This window comes from Fusarium musae, chromosome 9 (assembly GCF_019915245.1).
Source record: "Fusarium musae strain F31 chromosome 9, whole genome shotgun sequence".
Taxonomy (NCBI): domain Eukaryota; kingdom Fungi; phylum Ascomycota; class Sordariomycetes; order Hypocreales; family Nectriaceae; genus Fusarium; species Fusarium musae.
The window spans coordinates 1,287,296-1,301,522 of NC_058395.1; the positions used below are offsets into that span (position 1 = coordinate 1,287,296).

General features: G+C 49.7%; 6 protein-coding genes across 6 annotated transcripts; 3 read left to right on the plus strand and 3 right to left on the minus strand.

The window, feature by feature from the left end:
* Positions 1–26: 26 nt before the first annotated feature.
* J7337_011682 (uncharacterized protein) lies at positions 27–914 on the minus strand (the record flags this gene model as incomplete). The annotated part of the gene is made up of 2 exons (XM_044829218.1): positions 27–202; positions 254–914. 2 exons carry the CDS (start codon positions 912–914, stop codon positions 27–29), a joined length of 837 nt encoding a protein of 278 aa, XP_044675893.1.
* Positions 915–2,801: 1,887 nt separating this feature from the next.
* On the plus strand, positions 2,802–4,412 carry J7337_011683 (uncharacterized protein; the record flags this gene model as incomplete). The annotated part of the gene is made up of 3 exons (XM_044829219.1): positions 2,802–3,006; positions 3,067–3,351; positions 3,406–4,412. 3 exons carry the CDS (start codon positions 2,802–2,804, stop codon positions 4,410–4,412), a joined length of 1,497 nt encoding a protein of 498 aa, XP_044675894.1.
* Positions 4,413–5,142: 730 nt separating this feature from the next.
* On the plus strand, positions 5,143–5,758 carry J7337_011684 (uncharacterized protein; the record flags this gene model as incomplete). The annotated part of the gene is made up of 2 exons (XM_044829220.1): positions 5,143–5,173; positions 5,241–5,758. 2 exons carry the CDS (start codon positions 5,143–5,145, stop codon positions 5,756–5,758), a joined length of 549 nt encoding a protein of 182 aa, XP_044675895.1.
* Positions 5,759–5,821: 63 nt separating this feature from the next.
* On the minus strand, positions 5,822–7,138 carry J7337_011685 (uncharacterized protein; the record flags this gene model as incomplete). Its single annotated transcript, XM_044829221.1, has 1 exon — positions 5,822–7,138. One exon carries the CDS (start codon positions 7,136–7,138, stop codon positions 5,822–5,824), a length of 1,317 nt encoding a protein of 438 aa, XP_044675896.1.
* A 1,721-nt stretch (positions 7,139–8,859) lies between these two features.
* On the plus strand, positions 8,860–11,346 carry J7337_011686 (uncharacterized protein; the record flags this gene model as incomplete). Its single annotated transcript, XM_044829222.1, has 3 exons — positions 8,860–8,940; positions 8,998–10,678; positions 10,730–11,346. The coding sequence occupies 3 exons, from the start codon at positions 8,860–8,862 to the stop codon at positions 11,344–11,346; spliced, it is 2,379 nt and encodes a 792-aa protein (XP_044675897.1).
* A 605-nt stretch (positions 11,347–11,951) lies between these two features.
* J7337_011687 (uncharacterized protein) lies at positions 11,952–14,046 on the minus strand (the record flags this gene model as incomplete). Its single annotated transcript, XM_044829223.1, has 2 exons — positions 11,952–13,715; positions 13,771–14,046. 2 exons carry the CDS (start codon positions 14,044–14,046, stop codon positions 11,952–11,954), a joined length of 2,040 nt encoding a protein of 679 aa, XP_044675898.1.
* Positions 14,047–14,227: the final 181 nt, after the last annotated feature.

The window sequence follows — 14,227 nt, forward strand, 5'->3', positions numbered from 1 at the left end:
ACAAGGTCTTCAACCCGTCTTCTTCTTCATTTCTTGGTGATCAATGCCTCGCCATTCATGATACCTAGCGAAGCGTCATCTATTTCAATCCACTCCTCCCACGCCTTTGCCATCTCATCCAACTCATCACCAGTCGCATTGCCCATCTCAATAGCCTTGTCGCGCGCGAAGCCAGTCAGCGAGCGATCCTTCATGGCTGATCCTGTAGTACATCAGTACAATTGTTCAGTATGTCGACCAATTTCTGACTTACCCCATGCTTTCTTGCCTTCGGGTGCACTGTAGCACCACGTCCCAAAGCTCAAGGTAATATCTTGACGGGAAGCCCCAGCCTTCAGGGCCCATGAGAGAAGCTGACGACCTCCCTTGTCTTGTCCACCCTTGCCAGCAATATTCTTGACCTGAAGCTCATGGAACTTGAGGAGGGCTGGAAGTTCAGGCCAGATGCACCACATGCGCATGTCACTCTCGCGAAGAGAAAGTGTGCCCCCTGGTTTAGTAACTCGGAGCATTTCCCGGATGGCATCTACCGGTGCATCCAAGTGACAGAGGACCTGATGCGCATGGGTAACATCAAATGCCGCGTCTGAGAAAGGAAGCTTGTACACGTTGGCTTGCTGAAACTTAATGTTGGAGACGCCCTGGGATTGGGCGTACTCCTTGGCTCGAGCAAGGATCTCATCGGATATGTCGGTGGCAGTAACTTCACCTTCAGGCATATACTTTGCTAAAGAAGCAGAGATCGTACCGGAACCGGCACCAACGTCGAGGAGATTGATCTTTGGGTTGACTTTGACAATGGCTTGTAGCTTTGGGATAAGATGCGGGCTGCTATTCTCGGCCGTTCGCCATTCATGATGTCTAACTTCGGTAGCGGCATAACCGTGGCCGTAATCGTTGTGCCCTGACACCATGATTCTTTGTTTGGGTACAAGAAAAACAAGCTTGAAGTGTCTATTCTAGGTTCTTATAACAATTGAATTTTGTTGTCAAGGAATTATATATGTTTTGTTCACTTGGAGACGGGTGATGCTGCTTTCCGCTGCCTACCCTACCTAGGTACTCTTTCGTCATTTCTGCCGGAGCTGAGGTCGTCAGAGCTGCTCAACTCCGGCGACCCTCAGTGGGGGTTATCCTCAACTCCGAACCAATGAGTCCCGACGTTTCTAACGAGCAAACTCCTAAGGAAACCGACAGCAACTGAAAAGAAAGAATGTCTTGTCCATATTGTTCTGTTACAATGCCTAGGTTTTATTTTGAAGAGGAAGTAGAAGATCATTACCAATTTTGGTTGATGGTACGTACGTATATACTGTATGCGACGGACTTTCCGCGGACAGAGCCTTGAGAACTGCCGTGCGTGGTAGGGTTGAATGCAAGTTTCAATACCTCCATCAGACACTTGCAATCATGGTAGAAGTCAAAAACATGACAATCTCAAAAGAAATAACTACAGTACCTATCTATTCCACTTTACAAGCTCTTTTGTTGCCCGGGAGCAACGTTCCGGCGGGATCCCCAACAGCGGGAAAGCCATCAAACAATACGATGCGATGCGGAGAAAAAGGGCGGAACACCTCCGTCGAAACCCCAAAGCATCAAGATCGGAAGCAGCCTAGCACATTATCGAGAAGTAATGCAAAGAGTCGCCATTCGCCAACCATATTCCCGAGGTCCTGTCTCGTGCACTTCCCCGTGGGGTTAGGTCCGTGAGGGGAAACATTGAGCTTCCTCTTTCAGCCTCTGACTAGACCTAGAGCTACAGATGGATTACAAAACAAAGTTGCATATTGTGGCTTGCTGTTGGTCCTTTTGTCCTGCATTGCTACAGTACTCTATCTGCGTCGTGAGGATCCATCAAGATCTTCTTGGTAATGAAAGCACTTTTGGATATGAGAGCGAAGGAATCGCCCGTGCCGAAAAGCGAAGACTCGACTGATTATTCTCATAGAGTTTTGCCGCATGTTACAGTATGTAACTTTCCAGCTTCTGTTAGACTAACCCCAACGATCGTCATTAGGTTTTCTAGCTGTTTGTAATGGGGCCCCCCTGTTCTCCAACCAAGACTGCAGAGCCGCCACCATCAAATCACGGCTCCTCGGCTGTGGCGTATCAGAGCCAAGTTTTTCCAACTTCAGATCAAAGCCCGAGCATTCTTTGTCTTACGTGAATCATGGATGCTCAGATGAAAGCAATTGATAACGTGCGTACATTTGTCAGGCGAGAGACAGACAGATTATCTCCGATATTGGAATGAAGAAGCGACATCGGTCCAATTGCTCCTCCACTGTCGGGATTAACGAACAATCCCATTAGACTTCTCGCTCCGCAACTCGGCCGTATGTAAATCAAGAGCCTGCTACAGTAAATGACACGGCCCCGGCGAACTCCTTGTCTCCCTGCGGGGTGATCTAACCCCCATCCGCATGGAGTTTGTGGATCTGCTCTGCTTAAGCGTCGTGATAGACATCTCCCCCCTTTGCAATTCTTTACCCCGACCTCGGCTGGGTCTCTCTAGTTGCAATGCAACGATCCACTGTACAGAGTAGGATTGAGAATTTGATCATCTTTGACTGGTTGGGGTATGGTGATATTTTGCCTTACAGCACTTGAGAGAAGAGGGTGTGACTCGTCGTGTTACCCAGGGTTTAGTTTAAAAAGGCGGACTTGCTCCGAGACATTCTCAGGTTTCTTTATAAGTGCCGGCCCGCAACCCATTTCCATGTTTGAGGATCTGCAGAGCACTCTAATTTTCTCCTTCTCCTCTGACAGAGTCAGTAACTATACATTTACTAGCAGCAATGGCTCTCAACCACACAGAAAAAGAAGAAGGCAACGAGTCCCCCGTTTCCTTCGACCCTGAGCGTTCCCACGTTCACGATGCCGTCCACACAGACGATGCTACGGTGGTTTGCCCGTCGAGTACCACTGATACCAAGCTCATGATCAAGATTGATCTCCATGTCATTCCTTTCTTGTGTATCATGTATCTGCTCGCTTTCCTGGGTTCGTAAACTCTTACCGTGTCGCGTCGCATAAATAACCGGCTAACACCATGGCTTACAGATCGTGTAAACATCGCCAATGCCGACGTTTTTGGCCTGTCCGAAGAACTCGGCCTCGAAAAGACAGAATACAATACCGCCCTCGTCGTCTTCTTCGTGCCATACGTCCTCTTTGAGATCCCCTCCAACATTCTTCTCAAGCGCTTCAAGCCCCACGTCTGGCTCAGCTTGAACATGTTCTTCTTCGGCCTCACTACTCTCCTCCAGGGTCTGGTTCAGAACTATAGCGGTCTTATTGCGACTCGTTTCTTCCTGGGTCTTTTTGAGACGGGCATGTTTCCCGGTGGTAAGTTGATCTAGCGCACCGTGGTATACCGCATATGACTTACACGACGCGCAGCTTTCTACCTGATCGGCATGTGGTATCGCCGACACGAGGCCCAGCGTCGCTACTCTTTCTTCTTCAACAGCACCACTCTCGCCGGCGCATTCGGCGGTCTCCTCGCTGCAGCCATCGGAAAGATGAGCGGTATGCGTGGCTACGCCGGTTGGCGCTGGATCTTCATCCTCGAGGGCGGTCTTACTGTTCTCGTTAGCTTCTTCTTCTACTTCCTGCTCCCCGATTTCCCTGAGCAGGCCAAGTGGCTGACCAGCGAAGAGAAGCACTACGTCACAGCAAGACTGCGCATCGACCAGGGCCATGCCGGCGCCGAGCGCAAGACGACCTTTGCCGATGCGCTCAACGTGCTCAAGGACTACAAGATCATCATTGGTGGCTTCATGTACTTCGGTCTCATTGTGCCCGCTTACGGCTATGCATACTTTGCACCTGGCATCATCAAAACATACGGATACAGTCCCATCCAGACGCAGCTTTACAGCGTTCCTCCGTGGGCTGCTGCTTTTGGTTTCTCGCTTGCTATCGCGTTTGCGTCAGACAGGCTTCGACACCGAGCCTCATTCGCCATTTTTGCCATTCTCGTTGCCATCACCGGTTTCGCAATTCTTCTAGCCGTCCACGACAACCACTCCGTTCAGTATGGCGCTCTATTTCTCGTCACCATGGGTGCATACACCGCTATGCCCATTATTGTTTGCTGGTTCAACATGAATCTCGGAGGCCACAAGAGAAGAAGCATCGGCAGCGCATGGCAAGTTGGCTTCGGAAACATTGGTGGTATCATCGCCGTGTATGCCTTCTTGGCCAAGGATGCACCGAAATTTATCCCGGGTTATTCCATCTGCATTGCCTTTACTATCGTGTCGATCATTGCATGTCTCTCATACGCTGCAGTGATAACATACGAGAACAAGCACAGAGATGCGCACCCACCGCAGACCGAACTCACCAACGAGGAGAAGGCCGAGCTGGGCGATAATGCGCCGACATACAGATATTTGCTGTAGATAGAGTTGCACATGTGGCTGGTTCACAAAAGTTAGATACATACCCCACCTAGTTAATCATTTTGCATAATGTTGATGAATCACGAATGAATCAAAGAGCTTTCTACCTTGGTTAGCAGACTATTTGTCCATTACTCTGTTGGTGATTCGGTCTTGAATCTGACTCTGAATTTTGTTTCTGATGGGTCAGTCCTCAAAAACAACATCCTCCATTTCGATATGTTCATGTACAAGTCAAGAGTGTCTAAAGGAAACGGGGAGGTTCGGCGGTATTGCTTTTAACTCTTCGTAGTTACCTTCTGCATTATCGTATTGGAATGGATGCTGTCCATAGACAATGGGGTCATGCCAATTCCATGACTCTGGAATCCAAAGAAGTAGTACTCCGTATGATTTCTGGAAGCATCTACGAATATCAGATGAGAACTCTTCAACACTAGGTATCTGCCTCTACAGAGTGGTAACAAAGGATGCAGGTGGATAGAAGATTGACTTACACCAGCGAGTGGTATCTGTCGCTAATCCCAATTCCGCACAGCTTCTACTACTGCCCCTCCTTGCACACGCCCTTCACGTAAAACAAAACTCCACTAACAAGGCGTCAACTGCGCCCAAGTCAACCAAACTTTCTACAGTTTTCAGCTCTTCTGATCGATTGAAGTATAAATATAATTCTCTGTAGAGGGTATCTTGGAGCTCTTGTACAGTTGTCAACTATCATACGTTTACAATGGCCACAATTCGACATGCCCGAAGGGAGGGTAAGCTCCAACATCCAATCCAATGCCTCTAGAGAGTCGTCATGGTGCTAACTTAAGCTCTCTGAAGATGCTCCCACAATTCTCCAGCTCATCCAGGAGCTCGCCGATTACGAGAAGGAGCCTGATGCGAACAAGGCGACCGTTGAAAGCATCCAGGCCACAGTCGCGTTCGCACCCTCCGACTCCCCTAATGTCGACGCCTCCATTATCCCAGCCACCGAACCTATATCACCAACGAAGCCCGCTCGTTGCCTTCTCCTCTTTACCCCCGAAGGTGAAGCCGCTGGCATGGCATTGTACTTCTACAACTACAGCACATGGCGCTCGCGTGCTGGTATCTACCTAGAGGACCTATACGTGCGCGAATCGGCACGTGGCAAGGGATACGGCAAGAAACTGTTGAGCACTCTGGCTAAGCAAGTCCTTGCCATTGATGGCGCTCGGCTTGATTGGGTAGTTCTCAAGTGGAACGAGCCCAGCATCAAGTTCTACGAGAGCATTGGTGCATACGCTATGAACGATTGGGTCGGTATGCGTGTAGATGGCGAGGGCCTGAACAAACTGGCCAATTTAATGGATTCATAGACATAATGGAAAACAAAACAGTCAAATGTTCACTGAGCACGGAGGCCATATGAAATGTGATGTCTATGACTTCTGCGTCTCAAGAGGGTTGGCCGCAGTCCTTGATTGTGAATATGGCGCTCGTTGAGATCGGGAGGGGGGGTTTGGCTTTTTACCCTTGCTATCGACGCCCTCGAAAATAGCCAGTTGCGCTCTTGTAGGGGGGACCGCGGGGGTTGTCAAAGCACCCCATATGAACTTGAGCTTGTCTGGCTTCGAATCTGGATCCATCTTCGGGGTGAACTGCCAGACTCGTTGATAAGCACGCCTAAACCATCTGGGCGAATACTCCTGATGATTTAACCTTGGCTGATATGGATGCTTTTCCCTATTCCGCCCAACCAAACCATAGACGGAAAGCGGACTCTGACGCTCAACCTGAGAGGCGGGCCGAGAAGCATAGCCCTCCCAATCCCAAGTATCAGACTTCGTAGTACTACCGTGCGAGGGCTTCGCAACAGGCCGTCTTTCCGGGACTTTCCACTGATCTTCCTGCTGAGCGCCGCTGCTGAGTCGACCTAAAAGATCCCACTCATCTTTTCCAAGAGGTGGCATCGTTTTGTTTGAAATGCGCTTCCAGAATTTTGCTCGCTTGGCTTGATATATATTGGGGGTTGGTGGTTTCCCCCAGATGGTTTGACTAGGAACCTTTGAATCGGGTTGGAGGCTTTTGATATCTCTATGAGGCCAAGATAGTCTTGCTGATTGCTGTAAATCCCGCTGGCTGCGGAGGAGCTTTCGGAGCTTCTCAGTGTCCCACTTCGCATAGAATGCTGGCTGAAGAGGTTTTGGTCCTTTTCGTACCAGAGGTGCTTTCGCTTTTGGTTCTTCTCCATTGCCTGGTGTTTCGTTCGAGTCCTTTGGAGGATTCTTCGAGGTTTGGCTATCTATCGCTGTTTCGGCTGGTCTATGTGGAGAGGAATCGGCTTGCAACTTAATTGCTTTAAGCTCGACCGTTTCTGTTGACTTTTCGTGCGCTTCAACTCCTTGGATCAAGGCCTCCAAAGCATCCGAGTTACTGGGAGGTTCGAGCTTTATAAAGTCCGAAAGTAGGCTTCGCCTTCGGGCCCCTGTTCTACCAAATGCCTCCATTATCAAGTCTTCCATGAGCGTTTGCTTGCCACTGTTTGCTGCTCTCAATTTACGCAGAAGATTGACCGCAGTGACGCGGTGCCTGTTCTGGTGGCGATCATATTTTCGATGGCTTCGAAATCGTGTGCGAATACGATGTGTAACCTCTGGACGTATTGCTGGAGGGAGATACGATGTTTCGCGAAGGATGTGTCGATAGAGATGAAGAGGAGGTAGATAGGTGGGAATTACGAAATGAGGACGAGGCATTATGACGACCGTAATAAGAGCGAGAGACAACGGGAGAGGCTCGGAGCCATGTGAGAGAATTCTAATTGCAAATTGCAAAGGTTCAAGATTGGGTCTTGAAATGATATCGAAGCATGCATTTGGATATCTACAACGGTACAATTTTCGTTTCTACGGTAGATCTTCGGGCAGTGGGTTCAAGCGTCGGAGAGCTCGAATGTTTATAGCAGATAGAAAGGCAATGAACTGAATCTGATATCTGCAACGATGATCTACTCCAAAGGCATGGACTGGAGACAGAAGGCGATGTGTCTCAGTCATGTCAGTGAACCATCACCATGGCAGGGGCAGGAAGTCGCCTAGAGATACTTATGCTCTAGCACCAAGAGCTTGAACGATGTACACCACGTCATTGATGGCATTGATGGCATTGCATAACTCGGTTTTGACAGTGCGAATGGAACTGGGAGATCTATGCAATTCACAGCCAAGGAAGTATCTGTTGTGTTATGCATGAAACAAAGAGTGGCCAAGTTCAACAAGTGGTTACATTAGTGGCCTTGACAATCCGCGCGTGGCCTGAGAATTAATGGCCATAAGCTTCGTGTACTTGCACAATTCTTTAGCAGCCAATGGCCTGAGGTGGTTGCGAACAACAAAGGCATGGCATGGCCAGGCCACTGCAACAGGCCAAGTTGCAAAGTTAGCGGGCCTCAAGATGAGTACATCGACCTTCACGAGGCTTGGCTCGTGCATTTCACGGTCTTTACGCGCTTTACGCGCGAGACACGTCCAAGGGCGCGACCAAGCACGAAACGGACACGTCTCGATTAATTGAACGCATCTTTTTTTTGCTCTTCCCGTTCCCGTTCACGCTCATCAGCCGAGGGATCGGGAACTTGCTGCAAGTGAGCACAACCTAACAAGTCACTTTGACGTGCATAAGCTTAGTACGGTTGACGATGGTACATCAATTAATTGCCTCCACCAAAGCCAATTTATCCCTCTTTATCAGGTGCAGAAGTTACCTGCATTAGCATCATCCAGGCAACTCTCCTCTGCAAACACCCGACACCTGCAACCTTGATCACTTCTTTGCTTTCATCCTCACCTCGTTCCCGTCTCCTACACGAACTTAATTGAAAGCAGCTATAGTGGAGGTCTTTCACCGGGCCAACTGAGCTACAGGCGGCTCATTACGCAGAACCCGCTAAAGCATTGGTTGTCAGCGCACTCCCCTCTCGTCTCTGGGGCATCTTCCAGGTACCTGAGACCCTGGGCCGGTTCACCTGTAACTCACTTCCAATCACTTGCACAACTCCGCCCTGGCCCGCCCACTGCACTATCTTGAGCTACTCATTTCGTCTCAACTCCATCTTCATTCTGCAACCACCCAGTTTTTAGGCGCACAAAAAGACTGAAACTCCGACCACGAAGCGCATGAGTGAGCCCGGATAACCACCTTTAGCCTCGTACGGCACTTTCAAAACACTGTATCCTATTATACTGCCCGGCCATATCGACCTCTTGTTTCAAACCTGCGCGTTTCCCTGCTGGCTGTACATACCCTTTCGACTTGCTCTTTCTTGTGGTACTGGTTGGCGCTGTGATGCTATTACGCTCTTTATCAAACAGCCTCAAAAAACCTTCCCAGTCGAGAAAGTGATAATATCACGCTGCGAGTAATTACCCTGTAATACGAGATGCCGTCAGCATCGCAATCATCTCAACAATCATTCAGCATGAGCCAACAATCGCAATCTGGTGTGGGTAATTCCTTCAGAGGTTATAATGGTGACTCTGAAGGTGCTACCATTTACTCGGTATGCAATGTCCAAAAACTTTACTACTCTCCCTCTGTTAACAATGGTCTGATATAGGCATCGTATTCTGGCGTGGATGTATACGAGATGGAGGTCAACAATGTCGCCGTGATGCGCCGTCGCAACGACTCATGGCTCAATGCCACCCAGATCCTCAAAGTCGCCGGCGTAGATAAGGGGAAGCGCACCAAGATTCTCGAGAAAGAAATCCAGACGGGCGAGCACGAAAAGGTTCAAGGCGGTTATGGAAAATATCAAGGCACTTGGATAAAATTCGATCGAGGTGTCCAAGTTTGTCGTCAATACGGCGTCGAGGAGCTTTTGCGACCACTCCTGACCTACGACATGGGCCAAGATGGAGGTGTTGCAGGTCGAGGCGATTTCAATACACCAACAAAGGAACAAGCTATGGCCGCACAGAGGAAACGGTTGTATAATCAAAGTACGGATGGAAGGCCTAATGGCCTTAGTGGGACATTTTTCAAGAACATCTCGACTACTGCCTCACATGCCGTCGCCGCCATCAGCAAAGCTCGCTTCGATTCACCAGGCCCTCGAAGCCGCAATGGCCCTTCGAGAGCACCCTCTTTTAGCCGCCAAGCATCCATGCAGAACGGAGATGATTTCCCAAGCAACTCTCAACAGAGCTTTGCCTCAGATTATGGACAACAAGTTGATTCAGCATACTCGACGCAACAGATTAACAACTCAGTCCAGATGAACGAGACAGAGCCCCCCCGGAAACGCCAACGAGTGGCCATGACGCCAGGCGATAGCTTTAGCGGATATGGGCAAAATATGGACATGTATGCAGCGGCCTTCCCTGGATCACCAACGGAACCAAACGAGTCTTTTATCTACACTCAAAATACTATGCAGGATGGCTCGCCAGTGGACGAGGGTAGTGGGCCCCTGGCGCCTCTCCCTTACGAGATGTCCCCCGAGGTTGAGATGAAACGAAACATGCTGATGAGCTTGTTTTTGGAAGCTCCTGGGACCGATCCTACGAAGCATGATATGCTTCGAAGTTACACCCCAAAGGAATTGGATATGCCCATCGACTTGCAAAGCCATACTGCTCTCCACTGGGCTGCTACACTCGCCCGCATGCCTCTGCTCCGTGCTCTCATCGCTGCTGGCGCTTCCCCTTCCCGCGTAAATGCTTCCGGCGAAACAGCCCTGATGAGGGCATGTTTAGTCACAAATTCACAGGATCATAACTCGTTTCCTGACCTCCTAGAGGTTTTGGGCAGCACCATAGAGGCACGGGACCACAAGGGACGGACGGTTCTTCATCACATTGCGGTAACGAGCGCTGTGAAGGGACGCAACGCTGCAAGCCGATATTATCTCGAAAGCCTTCTGGAGTGGGTTGTAAGGCAAGGTAGCGCACCTAATAGCCAGGCTACCAACGGGAATGGGCCCAGCGCCTCACAGTCGGCCAACCCAAAAATGGGAATCGCCCGCTTCATGAGCGAGATAGTCAATGCTCAAGATAGTGTTGGCGACACGGCTCTGAACATTGCATCTCGAATCGGAAACCGCAGTATTATTTCACAACTCTTAGAGGTCGGCGCCGATCCGAATATCGCTAACCGTGTTGGTCTACGCCCCCTTGACTTTGGCATCGGCAGTGAGAATGTTGAGGACAAGACGAACGGCGAAATCAATGTGGATAAGAATGGTGCGACAGGGACAAATCAACGCAGTCGTGAGAGCAGTGACGAGATAGTAGCATGTAAGTTGATCACACCTCGAGAATTCATCGGTTCATTGCTGACACGAACAGCCATCTCCCACCTATTATCAGAAACAGGCTCAGCTTTCCAAACCGAGATGAAAGCCAAACAAGCTTCTCTCGACACCCTTCATACCACTCTCCGCACTACGTCAACACAACTTGGCGAAGCCCGACGAACTTTTGAACACCTGACCGCGACGCTTAAGAAGCAACAATTAGCTCGGCAAAAGGTCGCGAATCTGTCACACGCACGTGAGGACGAGCAAGTCCGTCTCATGCAAGAACAATCTAGAGCATCACAGCCCAACCCCTCATCTTCATGGGAAACAGAGCTGTCTGCTATGCTTGAAGCCGCTGATGATACCTCGGGAAGTGGTTTCGGCGGTGAGGGCCTCCTGCCCTCAGCAGCAGTTCTACGTGCCCGTATTCGTGCCGTCGAGGGACGTCGTGATATGACTCGAAAGATGGTCGCCGCCCTAAAAGGACGGAGCCGCGATGTCGAAGTCAAGTACCGCCGTGTAGTGGCGTTGTGCACGGGAGTCCAAGAAGACGAGGTTGACGCTGTCATTGACGGTCTACTGAAAGCCGTTGAAAGCGAACACGAGGAGCTCGAAATCAACCGTGTGAGACGCTTCCTCGGCGGCGTCGAAGGTGTTGTGCACTGATGCTAAGTTCCTGGATTTCTTGTCTGCACAGCACACCTCAGTTTGTGCTTACTGCAGACTGTAACGACTACACTTCCTGTACGATTCTGTGTTTATTTGTACACGGTGCTTTTGATACCCGCTGAGCCCGAAAAGCACCCCTGCTCGTGGTGGACTAGAACAATGGGCGTTTTCTTACTTTTGGCCATGGGTGCATACCTTTTTGTTTATAGTTCTATTGCTGTTTCAAGATTTTTGTCGCATTGTCGTTTTGTCTACGAGAACCGAAGATTGGACGACTACTTATTTATACCTTTATTTCTGGACGAGAAGGAGTGAGCATAAAAGAGGAAAGAGGAGCAGTTGGATAGATAGCGCCCTTGATGAGTAATGGTGTATAATATATGACATGAAGAATTTTCATTGATTGGGTGCCTTCACTTCGGTGAATATAAGCTATATGAAAAGAGACTGGGCAGACTTGATGTATCAGTAAAACTCCTGTGTCGCCCAATTCAAAACTCCAAACGCCATGCAATGCCATGTGATATAAACAACCAAGCAGATGAATTCTTTAGTTCAGCTCCAATATCCAGGGCGATCTTGCCAATAATCTGACGGCATGTTCATGCAACGCCATTGCGATATACCCCTTCCCATCTCTCCTCAACACCCCCAACTTTGTTCCTCAGGACCTTGATCTCAGCATCAAGCTCGTCTACGTTTCTTGACAGAGCGCTGACTTCCTCAAACCGTCTTGAGCCCTGGGCGGTCTTGACCATGGCTTCAACCATGAAACGCTGCTCTTCCAAGACAACGAGTCGCTCGCGAAGCTCTTTTTCCTCCGCCTCGAGCTGACTCACAACTGTACTTCCTTCACTAGGTGCTTGTGACGACGTCTCGTCAGCTAGCTCTGAGTGCCGTAAACTCGATCCGGAGTGGTGATGTGAAGCAAGAAGTCGTGAGGTAGAAACTGCTGTAGAAGATGATGCAGATGAGCGTGAGCGGAGCAGCTGAGGGAGGCTCTTTAGAGGAAGCATATTGGTGTGAAGGAAACCGCTAGCGTATGTATATATCGCCATTTGAAGACGTCGTTGTGTCGGGCTCTCGGTTGGGAGATCACGCAGGCGCTTCGCAGCAATGCCATATTTCCCAAAGCTGTCAACCAAACGCTTGCGAATCTTGGCCGCCTCCTGAATCTGTGCATGTGTAGGAGGTGGCTTGTTGAGATCAATCTCCCCGCTCTCCTTTTTCTCCGGTTGTAGATTCAGTAGGGCCCGATGAAACGATGGCAGAAGTTGCTGGATTCCACGCTCAAATTGCCTCAACGTTTCGTATGCTCGTTGATCCACCGGTTTGTGCTGTAACGAAGCTGCAAAATCACGAGCGGAGAAGATTGTGTGCTTGCAATCGCGACACATCCGAATGTCTATCCCTACTTGCCCGTCGCCAGTAACTGACAAGGGCTTTTCAGTCCCTGAAGGCGCTTTTGTTGCTCCATTGGTTTCGTTCGACACATTGAGGCCAACTTCAGAAGAGCATCCTGTTTGCGGATCGCCACACACGACACGTCCACATATACGGCAATGGTGCCTCCTAAACGTCCAAGAGCCAAATTCCTGCTGGCAAAAAGGGCATTTCGAGACAGTAGCATCTTCTTCCCAAGTAACAACGGACTGCTCGATGAGCTTCCGGGGGTTCTTTTGTCCTGCTAGCGATGTAACTGGGCCTAGTAAGGAGCCATTGGATTGTGTAAGTTTTTCGGGAGGGTTCGCCAGTAATTTTGTGAGTTTTGTTAATCGTTTTTCGAGTCGTGAGATTTCTAGATTCTGTCGTTCGACCTTTTTCCTTCTTATTTCCACGAACGCGTTGGTGTGGTCCGTCAATACACCTTGGTGATCGTTATATCCATCTCTTGATTTAAAGCATGTCTCGCAAACTCGTGCCCAGTAGCCTCGAACCGGTTCGTGTTTTGCGCTTCGACTCAATTTCATTTGGTACATGGTATGTTCCTCGCAGAATAATCGTCCACAATGTCGGCAGTTTATGCTTCCATTCAGAGGTCCCAGACTTCTTCCGCACGCCGGATCTGTACAAAGGTCGTAGCTTGTAGACCGTTGCCAATGATGCCGTGTAATAAGTTCGTCGGGGTCAACCGGGCCTTCGAGAGTATTCTTTCCAGCGGCACTCGATGGCGCGGCAACAGGGAGTGATTCGTTTGATTCGAAGACATCGAGACCGCGTAGTTTTTGGTTGATGAGTGAGAGAGGCTGAAACCGTTTGGCTTTTAAAACCTGCTTGTCAAACCACGTCTTGACCTCATCCTGCTCTTCCTCTGGTAATTCTTGGTGGTTGTCGTCGATATGTCGGTTGAGTTGAAGAAGGGTCATCTATGGGCACATTATTTAGTAAATAGCATTCAACATAGACACCATCATAATTTACCATCTCTTCGTTGCATATTGGGCAGACAAGTGCGCCATCAGCAGGGCCTTTCCCTTGAGCACCAACGCTGATGCTATTTCCAATGTCCTGGCCCGGTATATCTGGTGAGATACCACTAACAGGCGGTGATATCGACGATGAAGCTATCGAGATGCTGCTTTCGGACGCTGCCAATGGACTTGCTACTCGAGGCGCATTCGTAATCGGAGGTGTCGGGGGAGCAAGGCCCCTGCCGCTGCCTAGGACACGGCCGCCGCCCAATTTGCGGCCCGACATGATGAAGAATTTTCGAAACGAGAAACCAAGACCAAAGAGAGAAATAGGGCGACCGGAGCTGGTCGGGCTCTATCTCGAGCTGCGCCGCGGGGGGGATGTTGGAAGTAAGATGATGGATTGAGGGGATACAGGATAGGCTGGCAAGCAGGCAAGGTACTGCTCCCAGTGGCTTGGTGCTCAT